Below are 24,619 nucleotides of genomic sequence, written 5' to 3'. Positions count from 1 at the left end.
TGCGATCGGGAGTGAGCTGTCTCCCCACTTTGGACAGCAAGTGACCCAGGTACACAACTTGCTGAACACAGAATTGTAGCTTTGAAGGGGACACCTTGTGTCCCTTGTCGGCCAGGAAATGCAAAACTGTCAGTGATGCTTGTTCACATTCGGGCTCACTTCGTGCGGTGATCAGTAGATCATCGACGTATTGCAGTAAAGCGGTATTAACTGGCATTTGAATACAATCTAGTTGTCTTTTCAGTGCTTGACTATAGATGCTGGGGCTTTCTGTAAATCCTTGAGGTGCGCGGGAAAATTTGAAACTTCGTCCATTTAAACTGAATCCGAAGAGATATTGGCTCTCCGGGTCAATGGGTACACTGAAGAAGGCGTTCTTGAGATCGATTACAGTAAAGAACGTTGCTTCTGAATCAATGGCAGTTAACAGGGAGGAGATATCGGGGACCACAGGATACTGTGGTACAATGCATTTGTTCAGTTCTCGAAGATCAATCACCAGCCGATATACTGGCGGTGCATTGCGGTCTGTACGTTTAAGAATTGGAATGATAGGCGAATTACAGATATTGGAGTCGGTCTCTACGACCACTCCCTGGGCGATAAGCTCTTCAATAATTTTCAGTAAAGCCACTACAGCATCGGGTGGTAACTTGTATTGTCTGATTCTGGGTAAAACAACTCCTGTCTTGAGTGTGACACGGTATGGTGTGATATGCATACAACCTACATCTGCTGGGCCTTTTGCCCATAAGTGATCTGGTACATTCTTCAATCTGACATCAAAGTCACGTAAAACATAATGACCCTTGAAATCCCGTAGAAAGAGTCTGACTCCCTCCGGGGAACAGCAAATTATAGCTCCTAGAGCCTTCAGTGTTTTAATTCCTAACAGATTTTCGGGACATGATTTCGTAAGTAACAAATCTGTAACTCGAGATAATGGACCCACAGCTAGTGGTACTGGTTCTGATACTTCATTTACAATAGGCTGTCCTGAAAAACCAAGGGAAACATTCTGTGAGCCTGAGAGGGGTGCCCCTGGGACTTCATTATGACTTATAGTAGTGCGACTTGCCCCTGTGTCAATTAAAAACTTTCTGTCTTTTCCTAATACGTGACTATGTACATAAGGACCTTCTTGATCTACAGGAATTTCAATAAGAGGCAAATCACTTTCCCTCCCTAGGCTGTTTCATGTATAACGCTGATAATCTGGGTATGCCGACTGGGCATACTGGTACATCTGTTGTGACACTTGTCTAGTTGCGGCTGCGGGCTGTGTCTGAGCATGCTGTGGCTGCGGTACTGCTACTGTCTGTACTGTATGGGACTGATCATGCATAGGCTGTGTATTCTGCATTGCCTGTTCGTTCTGTGAGGTCTGTTGTTGACCCTGTTCATGTCTAGGCGGTCGCGGTCTTTCTTTAGTTTTACCTGTCTCGATGTTATGTTTCAGGACTGGACATTCATGGACGTAGTGACCTGGCTGCTTGCAATAATTACATGTCCCTTTAACGGGAGCGGCAGAATGATTGGTCTGGGCCCCACCTTTTCTATGACCCTCGGCTGGAATTGTCTGAGCTACTAACATTTTCATTTTCGTGTCTTTCATACGTTTCTGTTCCTGATCTTGTTCTTCCCTTATTCTGTTCTGGTGATATTGTAACATTTGTAACATCTGTGATGGCGTATTTGCCTGCCAAGTACTTTCAACCTTGTACACTCTATTTTTAACTAGTGGTAGGGCGTTCTCTACTAATTTTGTTACAAAAAGGTGTGGATATGACTCGCTACTAGTTTTTAGACCACTATTGATAATGAAACATTTCTCGAATCTTGAATAAAAGTCACTAGTATCTTCATCTTGTTTCTGTTTACAGGACGAGATTGCGTCCCAATCTTCCTTTCGAGTTGTCAATAATCTTGGCAGAACCTGTACTATTAAACCTGGTAATGCTTTAGTCAGATCCCCAAGGCCTAACCCTGGGACTCGTTTCTTTTCTTCGTCTTCTATTTCTGCCCATGCTATCTTTGACTCTCCCACTTCCCAATCCTTCTCTTTTAATTTCTCGTAAATGCCCGTGGGCAACAATACCTTTAGCATTTTCATAATATCATCATACGTGTAATCTCCCATCAGTAACATGTCTTTAAGCTCTCTGTGAAAACCCGCAGGGTCTTTATCATGGCACGGAACTAATTTCTTCATTTCTAACAGTTCTAACTTAGTCAGTGGTGTGTGAACATACACACGTTTCAGAGTATGATCCTCACCCATAACTGGATGTACTTCTCGTAAGGGATTCTGACTTTCAATGCCACCACCGCATTGCATGTGGTACATTTTTCTTTCTGGAGGCGGGGCGGGAATATATTCAGAGCTCAGGAAGGTGTTATACTTACGTCGTTGTTCTAGAATTATTTGTATTAATTTGGTACTAAAACCTCTCCATCTATCCATGAGTAGTGCTTCTAATGTTTCATGTAAGGGACCTGGATCAGAATGATGGTTTCTGAACTTGATGAGGAGGTGCTGGATCATGTATACACCTGCTATTTTCTGTTCTTCCGGGGGAAGGTTCAAGAATGTCTGCACTAACGTGTCATCATTATATATGTCTGGGTTTTCGGCCCACAACACGGCTGACCGGGCTAGTTCCTGTTCATCCATAGAATTGAGTACATGGTACCCTACTCGATCTCGAAGCCTTTTATCAGTTTCCTGGAACTGATGCTCAGAAGAATTCGGATTTGTTAAAGCAGAGAAAAGGACTCTCTTGCTCTCTGGACGGACACCTTTCCTAAGGTAGTTTCCCCTACCTACATATGCTATAATGTCTGTAGACTTTCCTGATGTTTCATCTTCATCTTCCTCCTCGGAGGAAGTTTTATCATTTTCTTCCTGATGTGCAGTTAATACTGCCTTTCTAATTTTCTGGGACATAGTGGCTATGCAAGTCCCCTTGTCATGTTTTGCGTCTGCTATATTTTGGCCCCACTTGTTCAATGCGTCTAACTCACTTTGATCTGTCCCGGGCCTGTCTCGTTCTCTTATCACACAATTAATGAAGAATCGTAATATCTGTTTTTGAATGTCAACTTTCTGTTTATACATGGCAGCTTTGACACTGTCGGGGTCTTTCCCTGTCTGTATGAATTTGTATAGTCTGTCGAGAGCTTCCTGCATTCCTACACAGCATAGCAAGTTATCGGTGGCAGATCTTAAGCGCAGTGATGCTAATACCATTAGATCGTCTTTTCCGGGTACTGGATCATATCTGCAAAATGACATCCTATCTTTGAATGCCTCAAGCCGGGGTGAGTAGGGAGACTGGAAAGGATTCTGTTTGTCCTTTAAATGCAATCTGTGTGTCGGTGGAGGGGTCTGTAGACCCGCTGTCGCACCTCCTGAGGCGGATGCTTGGGCATTATCTCTCCGCGGAGTCTGTATCTGGACTTGAATCTGTCGTTTAGTAAGATCAGGTAGTACTGGTTTCGGTAGATCCGTCTTGAGTGGAGGAAGTGGCGGAGGTGGCGGAACAGGGGAGGTCTGTCGTGGTACCGGCGGAACATTATCTGGGGGCGCAGTGCCACCCCCATCCCTGTCAGTAGGCAGGGCACGAACAGGCAGATTGGTGTAAGCTGGTGCTACATCCTCTAGATACGAATTCAGGAATATGTCTTTAGTAGTTTTATGCATTACTTTAGTTGGAACTAATGGTGTCGGTAAGTTTTTCGGTATCTCTGATTCAGGTTCGGATGTGCCATCTGCTATGAGATACATACCGTTTACAAGATTATTTCGGGCACGGTCTATTTGTTCTGTTTTTACTCGGATCCCTTCAGTAACTAATTCGTTTTCTTGCTCTTTATCTGATTCTTTAAGTCTGTCTTCTCTACGAAGTGCTTTGTCAGCACGCTTACGTGATTCCTTACGCCAAAATTCTATGGCGTCCTTCTGGGATTGCCTAGCTTTCTTTTTCCATAATACTTCTTCTACCCTCATGATGCACTCAGCATCCCACGTTCCGGTAACAGGCCATCTGTGTCTCTCATCTAGGTGCTTGGTGTAATCGGCCCATAAATCTAGATATAATATGGCATCTATGCCATGTTTCTGATACATAAAATTGCCTGGAGTGTCCCTAGGGGGGATAGGAATTTCTTCCTCTAGTAACCCTTTCCTAGTTCCGATCTGTTTTAACTTGCTGAGGAACGGCATCCTGCTTACTTATTGCTGAACGCTAGGTCTTTTATTCCTTGATACGAGTTGCTGGTTGATACAAGAAATACAATAATACACAGTAAAACAGTCACATTCATACCACAACATTAATCACATGAAAACATTGAAGACATAGCTAACTAAGTGTACTGCTAAACAGTACAGATACACTGCCTAAAAACAGTGCAGACCGGACTTGCGTACCCAAACCCGTCTAGATACGACCCAGCAATGGTACTCACCGGGAAGCACGGAAACAGAAGGCCTCGGAAAACTCGACTGGACTCGACTCGGAACTTCGGAAAACTTCGGAAAACTTCGGAAAACTTCGGAAAACTGGTGGGCCTCTTCACACCTCGGACCTTGCTTCTTTCGGCTGGGCTCTGGTCGGGATCCTCCGCACTCCTCACCGCCTCGTCTGGGTACTGATCGCAGTCTTCGTCACCTCCGTGGGTCAGAGGGGGATGCAGGAAATCCTGCCAGTACACGTGTAGTCCGTCTAACTGATGGCAGGGGACACGGATTGCAACGCACCTTCCGGCGCGTGAGGTGGGGGAGGGGTCCCTATTCGGGCGCCAAAATGACGTAAATAATTAATTTACTCTCTTAATTTCTATGCAGGTAAGTACTTAATCGATGATAACTCAATCAGAAGGAAAGAAAACAGAGTCCGTGGTGTTAGAGTTTCTAAGGGTTTTATTCCTCATAAAGGAATCAGGATATCATGTTCTGACCACCACAGGGGTGTCAGAAGGGATAGATGAGCGCGCTCTCCTTTATTGACAATACATAGCTTATATACTTGATTTACATCATAAGGTTCAATGTAAGAGGCGTGACAGCTGAGAGAAGACAAGATAACAGTATACACGTGGTACCAATACATCATCAAGAGGCGTAAACTAGGCGTGAACTAGAGGTGTGTGCTAGAAACGTCACTGATAGGTGACGCAAGTGGGTGGCACCAAGGGGTGGTGCTAACAGAATGTTGCAATGTCAGCAGAAATCGGAAGCTTGGATGCGCGCGCAGCTGCATGACGTGTGATTGACGGGGTGCAGGGGTCTTGACATTTACACTGACGGAAAGAGACAGAAGTCTGGCATGTCAGATCAACTTGTACTTCTATCATATCTGATATCTGATGTTTAGGAACTATACTATCTGGGCGGAAAAGGTCTCTAGGGTAGAGGCTGTTCTATGCTAACTGTGGATGCGTGTATGAGCGCCTAAGTGTCTACATGTGAAGCGTGGGGGCACGGGGCCTTCCATGGAAGCATGGCAACGGAGGCTATGAATTACTTGCATTAAGACAGGTCGGCCCTTTTTGGCTCTGCAGCTGGAGAGGATGTTTACAGGATCTAGTAGGCAGGAATGTATTCTCGGGGAGCGGAACAGATAACTCGAAGGTTATAGTCAGTCTTGGCAGAAAGCAGGCTTGAGCTGAGCGCAAGGGGCCGCGCTGAATGTAGGACAGAGTTCACGAGTACAGAGGTAGCCTGGGCAGAGTCAGGAGCCACAAAAGAGGTTCAGATGGCAGGAATTCAGGGCCTACTCTGGCTAGAGCAGGAAAAAGTGAAAAGTGTACTACAAAAAGACGGTGGCATAGCATACTTAGGAACGGACTATATAATCCATTCATGGTGGGCCTGAAAGAGGACAAGTTGACGGTGGACGCAAATGTATTTGCGTCTTCATAGCTGGCACAGGAGGGAAGTTACATGCACGTTAAGCTGGTACATGGAGTCGGTGGGGTACGCGCTAGGGAACACATCATGACCAAAATTTAATTTTCCTCACCATGTTGAGACGACATGCCTGGCTCAATCTCCGGGTTCAAGCCAGAGATACAGACCACCATTCTGAATCAGCCAGTAAACCCTGATCATCTATTTGGCCCAGAAGTGGACACCACCTTGGAGAAAATCAAGAAAGACACAGACTGCAAAGTCTATGGGGGCTCTACATTCGCAGCAGTTTAGGGGTGGTTCTTTTCGTCGCTCAAGCAATAGAGGTGTTTCCAGAGGCCAGCTGTCCCAGCAAACACAGTACAATAAAGGTGGCGGGCAAACCACATACACCAAACAAAGTAGAGGTGGTTATCGTGGAAACAGTGCCAAGGGCAGAGGTCGTGGCAACAACAGCTCCAGGTCCTCCGCCACTAACAGTGACGCCTTGTCACTGCCCCCCGACCATACAACACCTGTCGGGGGGAGACTTCAACAGTTCCTGCCAATCTGGAAGTCCATCACCACAGACAGGTGGGTCACAAAGCTTATCCAGTATGGTTATTGTCTGGAGTTAACGTCCACTCCACCCAACATACCCTCAAGACACCGTCCTATGTCCACAGAGCATTTGCACTTATTGCAGCAGGAGGTACTAATCATGCTGCAAAAAGGAGCAATCTAGCTCGTGCCTGTGGAAGAAAGAGGCACAGGAGTTTACTCACTATACTTCTTGATACCAAAGAAGGACAGGTCCCTCAGACCCCTCAATCAGTACATTCTGTCAGAGCACTTTCACATGCTAATACTGCAGCAAGTCCTACCGTTGCTCTGTCGGGGAGATTTTTTTGCAACATTAGATCTGAAGGATGCGTATCTTCATATATTCCACTGCACCCGTCACACAGAAAATACCTCGGGTTCACCATCCAAAATCAACATTACCAGTTCAAGGTCCTACCTTTCGGAGTCACCACGGCACCCAGGGTGTTTACAAAGTGCCTGGCGACAGTGGCGGCACACCTACGGAGACAGAACATTCAAGTCTACCCTTATCTGGACGACTGGCTTATCCAGGCAATGTCGGCCCAGCAGTGTGCCGCCCATATGTCCCACACCATTCACATTCTTCACGATCTGGGATTCGCACTGAATTACCCAAAGTCCCACCTGCAACCCGCCCACATACAGCAGTATCTGGGTGCGACGATAGACACTCTGGCAGCCAAAGCATAGCCAAATTCAGTGAGGATCAGCAGCATTCAATCGCTGATGCAGAAATTCAGACCTCAACACTCGCTTCAGGCACAAGTGTTCATGCAGTTGATAGGCATGATGGCCTCCTGCATCTTCTTAGTCCCGCACGCGAGACTACATATGCGTCCCCTTCAGGAGTGCTTAGCAAGTCAGTGGAATCAGGCTCCCGGACAGTTGAAAGACCTAGTGTTGGTAACCGGTCGTGCATACAACTCTCTGCATTGGTGGAATCCACAAAACCTTTGCAAGGGACGACCGTTCCAGGAGCCTGTGCCACAGATCATTCTGACGACTGACGCATCTCTCCAAGGTTGGGGAGCTCATGTTCTCCACTACACGGTGCAGGGACTATGGACATCGCAGCAGAAAAAGATGCACATCAACGTTCTAGAACTGATGGCTATCTTCATGGCGATCAAAGCATTCAAAGTACATCTGTGCAACAAGGTCTGGTTCATCCGGACGGACAACATGACGGCCATGTACTATATTCAGAAGCAGGGAGGTACACACTCATCAGTTGTCTCATCTGGCTCTGAGCATGTGGAAGTGGGTACTACCGCTAAACTCCAGAAAAAACTCCAACGAATTCAAAACGCCTCAGCCAGGCTCATATTAGACATCCCGCGTAAAGAACATATCTCTGGTCACCTGAAAAACCTCCACTGGCTTCCCGTCAATAAGAGGATCACCTTCCGGCTACTAACCCACGCACACAAAGCACTCTACGAAATCGGACCAGAATGCCTCAACACACGACTGTCCTACTACCCCTCCCGCCAGCTACGATCATCCAACCAAGCCCTTGCCACTGTACCTCGCATCAACAAAACCACCATTGGAGGTAGATCCTTCTCCTACCTGGCAGCTAAAACCTGGAACTCCCTTCCCACTCACCTTCGCCTTACCCAGAATCACCTAGCATTCAGAAAGCAACTTAAAACGTGGATATTTGACAAGTAATTCCCCTCCCCTCCTCAAGCGCCTTGAGACCCTCTGGGTATGTAGAGCGCTATATAAATTCTTTGACTTGACTTGACATGGCGGAACACCTCCCGGGCAAGGACAATCAGATGGCGGACTTGCTCAGCAGGTACAGCCACCAAATGCACGAGTGGGAGATACATCCATCAGTACTCCACCCGTACTTCCAAAGGTGGGGTCATCCAGAGATAGACCTGTTTGCCACAAAGGAAAACGCCAAATGCCGAAGCTTTGCCGCCAGGTTTCCACAGTCGCAGGGCAATGCGATATGGATGAACTGGTCAGGCAAATTTGCGTACGCTTTTCCCCCAGCACCTCTAATACTGCTGGTGGCACGCAAGCTGAAGCAACACTCGATGACTCTCATCCTGGTTGCTCCGACGTGGGCACAACAACCATGGTACACCACGTTTCTAGAACGATCCGTGGTACCGCATCAAAGGCTGCGCCTCACACCCAGGCTTTTGACGCAGAGCCATGGCGACATTCAGCATCCAGATCCGCAACAGCTCAACCTGGCAATCTGGCTCCTGAGGTCTGAGTTTGGCTACCTCAACTTGCCTCCTGACTGTATGGACCTAATCAGTGAAGCAAGGAAGCCCACCACCAGAGCATGCTCTGCGGCAAAATGGAAGCGGTTTGTCATTTATTGTGCAGACCACAACATCAACCCGCTGGATGCATCTATTCAAAACATCATTTGTTATCTGTTACATCTATACAAATGTAATCTGGCCTATGCTTCCATTCGTATACATTTATCCGCAATGGCGGCTTATCTCCAAAACAGGCAGAATCTCTCCCTTTTCAGAGTGCCTGCCATCAAAGCTTTTCTGGAAGGACTCAAACGAGTCATTCCTCCACGGACCCCACTAGCTCCTGAATGGAACCTAAATGTGGTCCTCACAAGACTGATGGGTCCACCTTTTGAGCCACTGCATTCATGCGAGATTCAGTTCTTAACATGGAAAGTGGCTTTCCTGATAGCGATTACGTCGCTACGACGCGTTAGTGAACTCCAAGCACTAACTATCCAAGAGCCATTCATACAGATTCATTCCAACAGGGTGGTGCTTCGCACTAACCCCAAGTTCCTTCCTAAAGTGGTTTCAAAGTTCCATATCAACCAGACTATAGAACTGCCTGTGTTCTTCCAAAATCCTGAGTCAGTTGCGGAGAGAATGCTCCACACGCTTGACGTCCAGAGAGCCTTGATGTACTACATTGATAGGACCAAAGATTTTCGGAAGACGAAACCACTATTTGTTGCCTTTTCGCCACAACACAAAGGCAACACCATTTCCAAGGCTGGTATAGCCAGGTGGATCGTTAAGTGTATTCAGATCTGCTATCAGAAAGCCAAGTGCACTCTAACGATTCCCCCGCGGGCCCACTCCACCCGGAAGTTGGGGCCTCTATGGCTTTCCTTGGAAATATTCCTTTAGAAGACATATGTAGTCTACCACACACACATTTACAAAACACTACTGTGTAGATGTGCACTCCAAACAGCAGGCAGCTGTAGGGAAGGCTGTTCTAAAAACACCTTTCCAAACTGATGCAGCTGGCACAGGCGGCCGCGGTTAATGGAGGGACTGCTATGTATTCTAGATATGAATTCAGCAGTCCACATGCCTCGATCCGAATATGCTACTTACCAGTATGCATCTGTTCTTGGCATGTAGGGCTGCTGACATTCATATTGCCCGCCCTCCTCCCCGGCGCCTGTAGCGGCTGCATCACTCAAATACTTCTAAAATGGTCATCATTCACAAAGTTTCACTCCATCTTTGCCACAATGGCTAAAAACAATCTGAGGATGGAGTCGATGCCCATGCACACTGTAGTCCAGGGGAGGAGCCACCTATCTCGTGATACTTCGAAGACTCTTCTAGGACAACAATGTGCGATCATCCGGACCCAACACTAGGCAGCGATCTATGCACAGATATGAATGTCAGCAGCCCTACATGCCAAGAACAGATGCATACTGGTAAGTAGCATATTCATTCTGTGGCAGAACGTGCTCTATACACCTTGGACGTTAAGAGAGAATTACTCTATTACATAGAAAGGACACAACCTTTCTGTAAGACGAAACAACTCTTTGTGGCGTTTGCTCCACCTCATAAAGGCAATCTCATATAAAAATCCGGTATTGTACGGTGGATAGTCAAATGCATTCAGACATGCTATGCAAAAACAAAACTAACATCAACAATTCCCCCTAGAGCGCACTCCACCCACAAACTAGGTGCTTCTATGGCTTTCTTAGGCAACATCCCCATAGATCACATCTGCAAAGCTGCTACATGGTCTGCACCTCACACATTTACAAAACACTATTGTGTAGATGTGTTAGCAAGACAATAAGCTAGTGTGGGCCAAGCAGTTTTACGTACACTATTTCAAACCACTGCAACATCTACAGGTTAGCCACCGCTTTGGGAGATTACTGCTATATAGTCTATGCAAAGCATGTGATCTACAGCTCACATGCCTCACGGAAAATGCTACTTACCCAGTAAGCATCTGTTCTAGGCATGTAGAGCTATAGATTCACATGTGCCCACCGCCTCCCCCGGGTACTGTTGCAGTAATAACGTATTTAGATACATTCACATAGACATCTCTTTCTACTACTCTTACTAACTCCATTATCACCCTCTGTGCAAAATAATCTATCAATGGAGTCGATGCTTATGCACAGTATCACCAAAAGCGGGAGTCCCCTATCTCTGACTGGAAAACTTCTTCAAAGAAAACCAAAGTGCAAACATCTGGACCCAACACTAGATGGCAGGAGTATGCAAAGCATGGGAATATACCGCTCTACATGCCAAGAACATACTTACTGGGTAAGTAGCATTTTCCTTCTCCATAGTCTGCTCTTCCTGACCAAGACATTGTGAATAGATTGCTCAGGCAGCCGAATTAGTTTCATGGCAGCAACTTCCGTTCGTAGATGCACCAAGATCTACTTCAACAAAACAAAGAACCTGTGTTCATCAGGCCAACCAGGAAGGGGTTAAACACTGTCCAAACTGGATGCAGCACATTGACTCATCCTGCATCACCTTCTGCCACAACAAAGCCAAGCGCTTGCTTTAGGAAAGAATGAAGGCTTATTTCATATGGGGCATTGTTACGACTGCAGTCCTCTACGCGGGTTATCCCATGTAGGATATCTACTGTGCACCTGCCTGGTGTAGCAGGCACACGTTCATGAAGCACCACTGACTCCGTGTCAATGCAGAAGCCAGTTTGACAAAGTCATCTGAAACTGGTTTCCATAAAGGTGAGCATGCTACCTACTTAATTATATTAATTATTATATATGGCTTACTACTCTGCGTAAAGAAAGTGAATATTTGAAAGACCCAAGGCTGGAGAACAAATGAATTACTTACCTGTAACTCCTTTATCCACGGTTGGTGTCTTCCATATATTCATATGCAACCCTCCCTCTTCTCTGGTCAGAGGCTCATTTATTGTATACTCTTTTCACACTTGTGATCTGAGCTATGGATGGCCTCTACTGGAATTAGGAGAGATGGCACGTCCTCCTAATTAGCTGAAGTCTGGATTGCTTCAATTGAGGTAGTTGTGCTATTAAACACTGTTGAAAAGGCACATTACCATTTTAAGATTGTTTTCTGTGACAAATTGAATAACGTGAATTTGATTGAATTGATTGGCTCTTTACTGCAATTTAAGATAACCAGGCATGCCCAGCCCGCCCAAGGTGGGTGATTCAAGCATTTGAATATATGAAAGATACAAACGCTGGAGAACTTAGTTACACGTAAGTAACTAATTCCTTCTTGCTCCAACTATTATATTTATCAATGCTCAGATATTGGTGTAATTTATCATTAGTTAAGTTTGCCAATTCTGTAAATTATCTAAATTTCCTGACCTTGTGTGGAGTCTCAGACGCTGATCGATATGTTATGTTACTATTGGCAAGTTAAAACATTTACAACTGACAATTATATCCATGTCTGTAGTTGCACAGTGAGCAAACGTCAGTGCATTGGTTCGTCCCATTTCTTTTTCCAGCACTTGTACTTATAGAGTTTCTTATGATGAATTTCATTGTAGTGGTGAACCACACTTTATTATGAGTGGTCCCTTGACCCGTGCAAATTTCCAAAAAGTACAAGTTGAAAGACTTTTCTTCTAACAAACAAATATGTGACGGAAACACAAACACAAAACAGGGAGATAACATGGCTAGGGATAGAAAGGCTTTTGAAATAAACGGTCCATAGAACCTACCTGGATGATACAGGATATTTGAAGAACCTCGTACCGCCAGAAGATGCCACACACCGTGAGCTGCTTGCAGTTATATACTTTTTTGTTTGCATTGAAATGTGTTGTGTAGGAATTCTTGATTCACGCCATCATTAAAACGTTTGAGTCCATTTTACAATTTAGCTTGTTTCTCTGATTTCCTGCTCTATTCCAAAGTGCTGATAAACCCAGGTCATGAAATCTGTCGATCATATGTTGAACTGAATTTTACATTTCTTCCCTTTCTTAAATAGATGTTGCTAACTGGAGGGATGTTGGTGGAAAGAATTCAAGCTCATCTGAACAGGAAAACAAATCAAATGAGGATGGGTCTACGGAAGTCCAAGACCCAAATAATTCTGCTGAAAAGCTCCCAGGTGCTGCAGCGCAGCTCAAGCTGAATGGGCAGCAGCCTGGTCCAACCCCACAGTACAGAGGGCTCATGCCTCCATTTGCTGGGAGTGTAAGTACTGATCATTATAGAATGGCCATTTCAAAATCTTGTCGGTATGAGAGACTATGAACATAATCACATTATTTCAGTATTGCATAATTCCAATGAATACAGTTCTCCAGCATTGGACCTGTCATAGGTTGACGTGCTTCAATTATTCCTCATTGTCCAGCTAGTGATAGATTTCCCAGTTTGACTGTGAATAATTCAAACATTTGCCGGGAAACCCTATATGGTTGTTCTGTGTATTTGTATTGCATACATACCACTTTACCAACCTACAGTATCCTTGTAGGAAGCTGGCTCTGTATATGGAATGCCACCTGGTGGTTATACTGTGCGCAGAGTCCAGAGATTCCCCAGAAGTGTCCAGGCCGAATTTAAACCCAAAGTGCTCTATTAGTTGTAGTGTGGGTGAGCAGCCTTAGGCTTAACACTGAGGAGTACAAGACCTTTATTGCACAACGTTAACCAATAAGGAGCACATGACTCAAAGGATATTGCGAGCAAGTGTCTTTTTGCATGATTAGCTTGCACGTTTTGCCTGATTTTGATGTGGTTTCAATTGTAGTGCACAGGGTCCCTGCCAACCAGGTGCCCTGTGCCGGTGCCTCTTCCCCAAAACATATCCATAATTGGTAGTTCTGCACCCTTGTACATTGTACCCTGGGTAGCTGAAGAGGGTCTCTTCCCCCTTCTCTCGGACCTTGCCAATGCCCTTGCAGCTGCATTTCCCTGTGATGTAGAAAATAACACATTCAACATGGCACCCTACTTGGGTGCCATGCCAGCCAGCACTGGCAGAAGGGGTTCCACTAGCAGGCCTCACAGCCCCAAGGCAGGGTACAGTATACCACAGGTAAGGGCATATTCGTATGAGCGGATATGCCCCTACAATATTAGTTAATTCCTTAATATTGTAATTGCCAGTGAAGCCGTAGAGAGTATGTGGGCTGAAAACTCAACAATACAAGTTCACCTGCGCCGTGATGGCTTCATTGAACAAAGGAGTAATTGATATCAAACTACTACTTAACAGTAAATCCACACTGATGCCAGTGTGAGATTTATTGTACCAAGTGCTCGGAGGGCACCTCAGAGGTGCCCCCTGGAAACCTATGAAACCCTGGTGTGGTGTCTGACTACTTGTAGGCAGCCAGCCACCACCAGACATGTTTCTGGAACATTTGGTAGAGAGCCGCCTCTGCTCTCTTGGTCCAGAAACAATGCACATCCTAGGCAGAGGTGTCACACCTTCTACTCCAGAATGGGCCAGTTCTCGAAGAGGGAATCTTTAAAGCCTTCCGCCTTTGTAATGCGACCCCTAGCCTCTGCTGCTGGCAGCAGATATCAGCCCCTGGTTTACACCACTTTAGGAGAGGAAACCGGTGGGAAAAATTCAAAAGAATAGGTGTGCCCACCTCTGCCAACACCACCCCTAAGGTGGGGGAGGGAAGTTTAAGCTCAACTCAGTCCTCGCTGTCTTGAAGATGGGTTGAGCCCGCCCCCCAATCTGGGCTAGGTCTATGTCCCCCTCCCACAGAAGGGTTGCATAATGGAGGGTGTAGTCACCCTAGTTAAGATGCCCATTGACTCTAACCGCTACACTCCTAAAATGCCTCCTAAATTTTGTATTTAAGTGTCTTCCCCCAGACCTAGAAACGGGCTATGTTAGGACGGGAAAAAAAGACCACCCTGCAGAGAAGAAAGAAGACTAGACCTACTCCAAGGACTCTGGATCCAGGCGGATCAGTGTCTTCTGCCCACTCTGCACCCGGCGGCCATGGCTCTAGTCTGAGTGGCTACCCTGTGCAGAGAAGTCTCTGGCGATCCAGACCTCGTGTCCAGCGTTGGTTGACCTCTCCTGTCCTCCACGACTGCACCTGCAGTCTGAATCACGAGGCTCCCCTTAACAAGCTCTGGTAAGAAGACTCCAGCGTCCTAAGTGCCCTGGGCCTTGGTGAGCTGAACCGACAGTGCCCTTATGGCTCCCTACATCTCTACTTACCTATGCTGTATATACAGAGCCAGCTTCCTACACAGATCAAAAGACTCGCTGCGGCTTCAGTTAGCTTTCTGGGTTATGTTACCCCTGACCGTGCAGGGCTGAGTCTCACTGGCAAAGATGGTGCTGCCTAGACTCCTTTACTTTTTCCATAACCTTCCGGTCCATATCCCCAAGTCCACTCTTGGATCACTGCATACGCATTGGGGAGCGTTGCTCTCCGCAAGCTGTCGTTGCTTGCAGCGCAGGTAATGTTGAGGGCCCCTAATTTTGAGCTCTATCTTGCGGCGCAGCTGTAATGGCCCACATGCTGCTTGTGGGTTGCCTTGCGGAGGAACTGGGCCTTCCTGACGGCCCCCATACGAGGCAAGTTGTGCATCATGTCTTTTTACGAAATGCCAGACTCCCACATCAGGCAAATAGCCTGTTTCACATTACATGTTCGAGGCATGTGGGCTGCTGAATTCATCTGTGCATAGTTCGCCGCCTAGTGTTGGGTCCGGATAATCGCACATTGTTGTCCTGGAAGAGTCTTCGAAGTATCACAAGATAGGTGGCTCCTCCCCTGGACTACATTGTGCATGGGCATCGACTCCATCCTCAATTGTTTTTTCCGCCATTGGGTTCGGATGCATATTGATTCACTCAAGTCGGAATAGATATAAAAAACGTTCTTTTGGCCAAAAGGCCTTTAGTTTTTCGTTGGTATTGTCTTGCGATCGGTGCCCAGTTCTGTTCCAGCTCAGTTCCCGAGCCGGATATCCAGAAGAGCCGCGTGCTTTTCGGCGCTGAAGGCCCGGTCGACGCCAATGGCCTTATCGACGAACCATCATGGAAGGGAGCCCGTTCAAGAGATGTCCCGTGTGCAACTCGAAATCTCCCCACATCGACGTCCAACCGGTGTGCAACAAGTGCCTGTTGCCGGATCCTGATGAGGCCAGCTGTATGGCTTGTTCCCGTTTCCGATCCAAAAAGACAATTTTGCAGCGTCAATCTTTCTGGATTCACTATGCTGTGCATATTCCGCAATCTGGTGGTTGGGCCCAACCACCAGATTGCGGAATATGCACAGCATAGTGAATCCAGAAAGATCTTCAAGCTGCAAAACTACACCGACAGGTAAACTATTCGTTCCTTTTTAATTGTTTGTCTTGGGGTTACAATTCATCTGTATTGTCTTTTTTTGTGATTTTGAAAAGTTCATGCTTTTAAGTATTGGATGTATTTTTAATAAATAATTGTTTTCCTTATATACATCTCAACTGTCATTGTTATTATTGTTGATTAGTTCAGTAATGTGTTTATACAATTGAAAGTCCAGGGAAACCTTTTTTGTTTGTGCTATGAGAAATTGGCCTGATATATGATGCTCACTAATTCTAGTGGACACCTTGTATCAGTCCAAACAACCCTTATGGCGATTGGTTGTAAGTCAACCTTATAGACCAGCTATCCTAATGGTAGCAGGGACAAAGCAGTCTTAGGCTAAACTCTTTTGGCATGTGAAGCCAGCTGTTTTACCACATATAACCCCTTGAATACCAAATGAAAGGACACCACACAGGTAGTTATGAAAATAAACCAGATATTTATTAACTAACAAACACCACAACTCTTTGAGGTCAGAGGGCTAAGCACATGACAAGACTCTTAAGAAAAATACGTTCAGTTGCACTTGTTACAATACTGCCCTAGAGCACAACAAACCATATACTAAGTAAATGGTATAAGGAAGTCGATAGAAGGAATGGAGCTGTCCAGAGGCTGTAGGATCGCTGGGACTACACTATCCTAACCTTAGGTAAGTAATAGGAGGCCCACGGAACGCGTGTGCAGAGTGTGAACTCGCATGCGAGATGCGTAACAACGTCTATGGACAGTTCAGTTCAAGAAAAAGGTGAGTGCGGACAATCCTGACTAGTTAGGACTGAAACTACTGTGGAACTGGACACTAGGAGAGTCAATCTACCCTTGAGCACCAAAATGTTCTTGTTACCTCACCCACGGGCTGTGGGTGAATAGGTGCGAAGTCGTGTCTGGTTTCTGCGTTGAAGTCTATGGAGCCTGAAAGAAAAGATGCTGCAGGCGACCAGAAGGAAGATGTCCGGTGTGATCCAAGGGTAGATCAGGAATGCTGAAGACCTGAAAGCAGAGGGGACAATGTTAAAAGTCACTAGCCAGTGACTGGAGTGGAACCAGGAAGGAACCAGAGGCTGTTGTCGCGATCAGGTGAAGAGTGGACGCTTGACTCTGCAGCCACGTGGACCAGGTGGTGTCTTCGACGACCAGGATGGAGGCACGAGCTGTCCCACGCAGGCTCTTGCTGTTGGCGGTGTCTGATCCGAATTTGGAGTCAACAGGCCTTGGCAAAGGCAACCCACGCGTTGAGTGGGAAAGACGTCTGGTGCGGACCAGGAGGTTCCGGGAGGCCTCTCTTGGAAGGTAGCAAGGGCCAGTCTGGAGCAACCAGACCAGTGGTGTTGATGTCGTGGATCGTAGACTAGGTCGTCACCAGCCGGCAGGTGACCAGACAACGCGTCGAGCAGCAAACAGGCAGAAGGGCCCCACGCCGATCTTGTGGATGCTGGAGGGCTGATCTTCGGTGCAGGAGCTGCTCGGGGCTGGGGCTTCTCAGTCCCCAAAGCACTTGGTCGAGGATACCTCAGTCGTGCTGGAAGTGAAGTGCAGTTTCTCCAAGATGGCCTGTCCCACGTGTCTAGTCGCACCCATGGGTCTCAGCTGTGCTGCAGATGTAGGTAGAGGTCGGGGAATCCGGGTCTCGTCGGGCTCTGAAGTGAAGCCGCTGGACGATGATGGTGCCTGCTTGTGCAGTGTGGACACTCCTTGCCCACAAGGGAGATTTCTTCAGTCTTCTTTGTAGAAAGTCGAAGTCCAGAGTTTCTTCTTGCAGAATTTCAGTTCAGGATTAATCTGATTTGGAATGGGACCAGCTCCTGCCTTTATCCTGCTAAAGGGGGCTGTACTATCACTAGGTCCCTCCTATGGGTGGGACCAGGAAGGGGGGTGGTTACACCCCCTATCCTTAGTGCCCCAGCAACTGGTTTGAACCGGTGTATGCACAGAGCACCTTGTGTGCCCCAGGCATGTCTCATTCCTTTCAGGCCTGTCCTACCTAATACACAAAGTCCTGTCTGGGGTGGTGCTAGCACCTCCCAAGGCAGGAAACCCTTTGTCCAAGCCTCCCTCGCTGGGATGACTCCCAGCAGCAGGAGGTCAGACTTGTGTCTGGTGGCAGCATCCATTTTGTGATGCTGAGGCTCGAGTTTAACTTTAACCGGGGTTCGCAGTTACTTACATGTCGTGTCCCTCTAGAAGGTGGAATGCTACCCCTGTCGCCAGAATTGGTGAGGGGGTAGTATTCCAATTCGTATGACACCTTACTCGACATGTTTTGATAATGCTATGCCAAAGTTAGCAATAACCGCGAGGATTATAATGCACTTAAGAGTACATGGTATAGCATTATCAAGGAAACGGCTAAAGGACTTGGTTCCGAAAGCTGCAGACAGGCTCAGCTCATGCTAGAGCACCATCTCACATAATTCCAAGCACTCTGCCTCTATGATTGTTAAGGCCTGCCATAGGAGTGACTTATAGGAGTATATGTTTCCATTTTAGGTTTAGATCCAGGTATACTACATCTAAAGCAATGGGTGATTACACCACCTTGCCCCAGCTGATTGATCAGCCAGTTGTGTCAGATTTGGATGGCCAGCCAGGGGTGGCATAATACATGCTGCAGCCCCTGGTAGGCCTTGGGTTCACTTATGCCCTGGGTACCTAGGGTACACTGTACAAGGACTTACAAGAGTGACCCAATACCAATTGGTAAATGCACCTAAGGTACATGGAATCCTTTTTACAGAGAGTGTAGTGGGCCTGGGGTCGTGAATTGCAGGGCCCCAGGTCAACTAAGTCGAAAAACCAGCTAAACACCAGGCAAAACGTTGGGGGCAACCATAGTCAGATATCCACCTTCCTACATCAGACAACAGCACCATCATTTTTTTCCATATCTGGACGACTGGCTGATCAAAGCTCCATCCCTATAAGACGCGTCCAGGTCTTCCAACGCTCGTTTGCAACTTTTCAATAGTTTAGGACTCTCACGCAATCGGGAAAAATCAGTCCTACCTTCTCAACGTATAAATTTCCTAGGCGCTACACTCGACACAAAACTGAGAAACGCTTTTCCATCACAGGAGAGAATGGAAAAGCTAGTGACACTGGCTGTTCTTGTAGCCTCAAAGAGAACCTTGACCCCTTCCATGCGAATGACGAATCCCAGCCGTCATGCACTACGGTGCTCATGTGCTGATGACGGCTGGGGTTCGTCACGGCCCGCCCCTGTTCGTGCTGTTTACAGCACACCAGGGGAATCGCGGCCGCATGGAAAGGGTTAACGGTTCGCCTTTTCAAGTCCCTACTCTGAATGATATCCTCATGCATCCTATTGGTTCCTCACTGCCGCCTAAAGAATCGCCCTCTCCAAGAGGCACTCCACTCTCAGCGCAATGGGTTCAATGCACAGGGTCATTCAACGATCCCCTAAAGATGACTCCTCAAATTGTCAAGGCTCTGCAATGGTGGATGTCTATTCGAAATCTTTCTCAAGGCCTGCCCTTCTTGCATCCGGTTTTGTCTCATTTCATCACAAAACGGACGCCTCTCTGGGAGGCTGGGGAGCTTTCCTCCAAGAACTGCAGATAAGCGGAAACTGGTCCCCCTCCGAAAAAGGGCTGCATATAAATCTCCTCAAATTGGGCGATCTTTCTCGCCCTTCCAGCCTTTCTCCCAAGAATTCACTAGTGCTCGTACATACGGACAATACCACAACGATGCATTATCTCAACAAGCAAAGAGGGACTCTCTAACACTCTCTCGGGAATCACATAAAATCTGGAACTGATTAATCCTGCACAATCTCACTTTGGGCGGAACATTTCCCACGCACGGACAACGTGCTTGCCGATTCACTAAGCAGACAACACACGTCTCACGAGTGGGAGCTGGATCAAGAGACCCTCAACCAAGCAGTCTCTCAATGGGGTACCCCTCTGATCGACCTATTCACCACAAAAGACAACACCAAATGGCAACACTTTTTAAGCTGGCATCCCCAGAAAGGATCTCTAGGGAATGCATTTACAGTCGCAGGGTGCAACGTCTTTGCGTACGCCTTTCCGCTATTTCCAATGATTCCCAGAGTCATCAGGAAATTGAAAGCAGAGCCCTGTACACGAGTTCGGATAGCCCCAACCTGGCCATGCCAAAATTGCTTCTCAGAACTCAGTCTGTCTCTAGACCCACCAATGCGATTGAAGCAGTTTCCATCCCTCCTCATGATGAGCAATAGGCAATTCCAGCATCCGAATCTGGCATCACTCAGATTATCCGCTTGGCTCCTAAGTTCAAGGAATTCCATAATTTAGATATTTCCCCGGATTGTAGAGCCATTCTGGCTCGGGCAAGAGCAGATAGTACCAACAAAACATTCTTTGAAATGGAAGAGGTTTTGTATTTGGTGTAAGACTCAGATACATCCTTTTTCTTCTTCTCCAAATCAAATACTGCCTTACCTTCTCCATCAAGCAAACTCTGGACTTGCTCATGCTTCCGTCGGGGTTCCCTTGGCAGCCATATCCCGTTACAGGAGATCTACTACAGGTCCTTCTCTCTGGTCTCGCAGATTATTCAAACAGTTCCTTAAAGGTCTCTTCAGGACTTTTCCACCGTGATGACTTTACCGTCTACCTGGAAACTTAAAACAGTCCTTAATCAGCTCATAAAGCATCCCTTCGAACCGGTACACAGGGCTGATCTGAAATACCTCTCTTGGAAGACATCACTCCTTCTGGCACTTACTTCGGCAAGACAAGTAAGGGAACTCCAAGCTTTCTCAATTCAGGAGCCCTATCTCCAATTCAGGCAAGACAGGGTAATATTGCAAACAAATCCAACATTTTTACCAAAAGTCCCGTCTGACTTCCATCTCAATGAGCCTGTTATCTTGCTATTTCTTTTCAAATCCTCAGACCGCAGCAGAAAGAACGTTACATTCTCTGGACCTTCAACGCTGTCTGAAATGTTATATTAAGAAGACAAAATCCTTTCGTAAATCTAACCAACTTTTTGTAGCTTACAGTAGACCCAGGAAAGGTCTTCCGCTCACTAAGCAAAGTATTTCTCGCTGGATCTCTGCAGCTATTGCATTCTGTCATGATCGGGCAGGACAACCCCTGCATTCTAAAGTACGAGCCCATTCAACTAGAGCGATTTCTACATCCATGACTCTGTTCGCAGGAGTACCAATCAGACATTTGCAGAGCGGCAACATGGAAGTCGCCACATACCTTCACCATGCATTACTGCCTGGATAACCTTACTTTCACACCAACCTCCTTTTTCCATGTAAGCACATTTACTCCAGTATTGGAACTTTCATAGATTCCCATAGCTTGTATCATTCCCAGTCGTCTGAATGGGAGCCTCAGTAAATTTTTTTATACATATATATATATATATATATATATATATATATATATATATATACATATATATATATATATATACACGTAGATCATAAGAGGTACAAAAGAGGAAAAAATAGGCCTAGGCCTCATTCTATTTTGTAGCTTATAGGCCTCCTTTTGTAAAAAGACCCAAATAGAGCACCGATCAGCCTCACCCTCTGAAAACTTCCTGAGAGCTCAGAGCCTCAGATTTTCTACCGCACGTTGGTGATAGGGAGTCTCCTTAGAGCTCTGCTCTAGTTCTCTTCTTGAGGTACTTTTTATTCTAATCTTGACAGGTTTTGTTTGTAGAATCTTTTAAATGGCTGACAAGGCAAAGAAAAGCCTTTTCAGGCCTTTTGCCACTTGTTCTCAAAAACAACTTTTTGCTGAGGATAAGCACAAAGACTGTATATATTGCTTATACCCAGACCATAAAGTGGCGGATTGTAGGATCTGCAGGACCTTTTCTACGAAGACGCTGCATGACCATGAGGGGCGTCTGTTAACTTGGCTGCAGAAGATGAAGATGAGAGATGGTGTTATTTCAAGTGATGATGAGGATGCTTTTTCATCTACTTCCACACGACGGTCACAGAAGAGGGGTAGGTCATCTGTCAGTTGCTTCTGAACCCCCCCCCTCTAAGGCTGTGCATGGGACCTCTGACAGGTCTGGCAAGCCTGGGCCCGGCGAATCTCCTCACACAAGTGAAAAGGAGAGGGAGCGGCTGGTACCTCGGGTACCAAAGACAAAGAAACGGGGGTGATGGCTCGGCCGGGCCACCCCATCAGGCTGAAGTCTCCAAGCCTTTCAAGAAACCAGCTGTTGAGGCTTCTTCAGTTGGCAAGGTCAAGGTGTCTAAGACATCGATGACGACTGCTTCCACATCGTCGTCGAGTTTACAGTCTACGACTTCATCTCCTTTACCATCGACTAAGAATTTTCCGTCTACCAGGGTAGTATCGACGAGGATGACAGTCGGCGAAGACGTCGACGACAACATCGTCTACTAAGACAGCGTCGACTACCACGACGTCGATGACTGCAGCGTCAAGGACAATCCCGACGACGACAATGGTGTCAACTGCGGCAAGTCTACCGTCTACAATCGATGCCACAGTCTACGACTGATTCGTCGACGTTTGTGAGGGTACAGATATCCGGGAAAAGGCGAATAACCCCGGATATGACTTCGCCGAGGAAGGTAACTCCATTGCCTCCGGCCTTATTGTTGGACGAGGAAGAGTACTCTGAGGAGGACGATGTTGTCTTTGGAGATGCTTATAGTCCATCCCAACTGCAAGTCAAATACCATGACTCTGAGTCAGACAATGAATATTATTATGGTCCGGAACAGCAAAAACAAAACAGTGTTCCATACCAGGAAGCCCCGGTTCAGCGGGGCATGGTCTCAATGCCGGTCACTCTGCTGGAGGACTTACGATCCATGCTTGAAGGGCAGTCGCAGGAGTGACCAGAGTTATCTGCTGCTCCTTCTTTGCCACTCCTGCAAGTGCAGGAGGCTGTAGAGGTTCCCCAACGGATGGAGCCTACGCGTGTAGACTCTTCAGATGATGACCAAGGAGATACTCTGGCTCCAGATCCTGATGTTGAATGGGACGAATACATAATTCCGGACCCGGCATCCTCAGTACCGGATCTGATAGACTCTCCTCCGGCGAACATGGGCGGTTTTCACAACTTAATGGAGAGGGTCACGGCGCATTTTAAGCTCGCCATGCCTTCTACTTCGACGGATTGTTATCTCTACGATTTCAAAGAGCCCTATCGCAAGGCCGTGCGATCCATTCCCATCGTGGACCACATATGGGAAGAGGGAAAGAAGGTGATGCAGCTGCCGGCTACGGTCATTACTTTTCTCCCGCGTTTGCAGAAGTATAAGGCGCCGGATGACAGTCCAGCTTGCTTTATTGGCCAACAAAGACCCGATTCGGTTATATCCCAAGCAGCTCAACGGAAGTCGCGCAATCCGTCAGCTCCTCTAACGACTCCACCAGACAGGGATGGAAGACTGTTATATAACGCTGGGAAGCGTTTCTCATCTACAGCTAGTTTGCTGGTCAGGGCTTCCAATGCCCTAGCAATCTTGGGTCGTTACGACAGTCAGATGTGGAGCGACGTTTCTGCCTACCTGGACCAGCTTCCTGACAATCCCAAAGCTGAGGCCCAGAAGATCCTGGAGGAGGGACTTTTCCTCATCGGAGTTAATAGACTGTGCGATGGACATCGCTACCATCGCTTTCCGCGCTCTAGGTGGAGCAGCGGTTCTCAGAAGACCGGGTTGGTTGCGAGCGACTTGGTTGCGTCCTTAGGTCCAGAACAGGATCCTGGACTTACCCTTTGACGGAGACATGCTGTTCGGGAAGCATGTTGACGACACACTACAGGGAATAAAGGACACAGACTGCTCGGTCCCTGGGCACCCTGCAGTATAGGTCACCTTTCCGTGGAGCAAGGGGAAGAGGCTTCACAGCGACCAGAGGGGGTTACCAACAGCAACACTACTCTCAGCAGTCGCAATCGTACAGACCGCAGTACTCTAATCAGTATTCTCAGCGGCAATCGCAATCATCATCATCTTTCTCTCGCCAAGCCTCACGTGGGCGACAAGGATGTCAAGGCAGGGACGCCTCCAAGCGTCAATAGCGGCCTCCTGACTCTGCCGACTGTTCCTCCGCCCCATGTGTCACCAGTGGGCGTCAGGATCTCAACATCTGAACAACTGGGAACAGATAACATCGGATCAGTGGGTATTGAACATCATCCGTCATGGGCACACATTAGAGTTCCAGAATATTCCACTTTACAGCGCTCCCCACGCCACCAATACTTGACATCTTAGCCTTCTGCGATTGGAAGTTCAGCAAATGCTTCAGAAAGGGGCGATCCAAAGAGGCGAAGGCTTCTATTCCAGGATTTTCATGATTCGCAAAACGAAGGACAAGTGGCGTCCGATCCTGGACTTAAGGGAGCTCAACACCTATCTTGTGAAGCTTTCATTTCTCCTCCTGAATCCAGGCGACTTTATGGCACCGCTAGACCTAGAAGATGCCTACTTCCATGTCCCGATCCACCCAGCTCAGACGTTTCCTTCGCTTCACAGTGGCCAAGA

General features: G+C 47.1%; 1 protein-coding gene across 1 annotated transcript in view; it reads left to right on the top strand.

Annotated features, from left to right (window-relative positions):
* The window catches only part of LOC147666283 (protein PRRC2C-like), a 240,013-nt gene that overhangs the window by 162,456 nt on the left and 52,938 nt on the right, over positions 1-24,619 (top strand). The window contains exon 6 of the mRNA XM_086949160.1: positions 12,748-12,956. Coding sequence (XP_086805286.1) covers positions 12,748-12,956 — 209 coding nt within the window. The remainder of the gene's footprint in view (positions 1-12,747; positions 12,957-24,619) is intronic.

Source organism: Lissotriton vulgaris, unplaced genomic scaffold, assembly GCF_964263255.1.
Source record: "Lissotriton vulgaris unplaced genomic scaffold, aLisVul1.2 SCAFFOLD_1167, whole genome shotgun sequence".
NCBI classification, from domain to species: domain Eukaryota; kingdom Metazoa; phylum Chordata; class Amphibia; order Caudata; family Salamandridae; genus Lissotriton; species Lissotriton vulgaris.
Note: the sequence above shows the minus strand (reverse complement) of the source record. Positions and strands in the feature narration are given on the sequence as shown.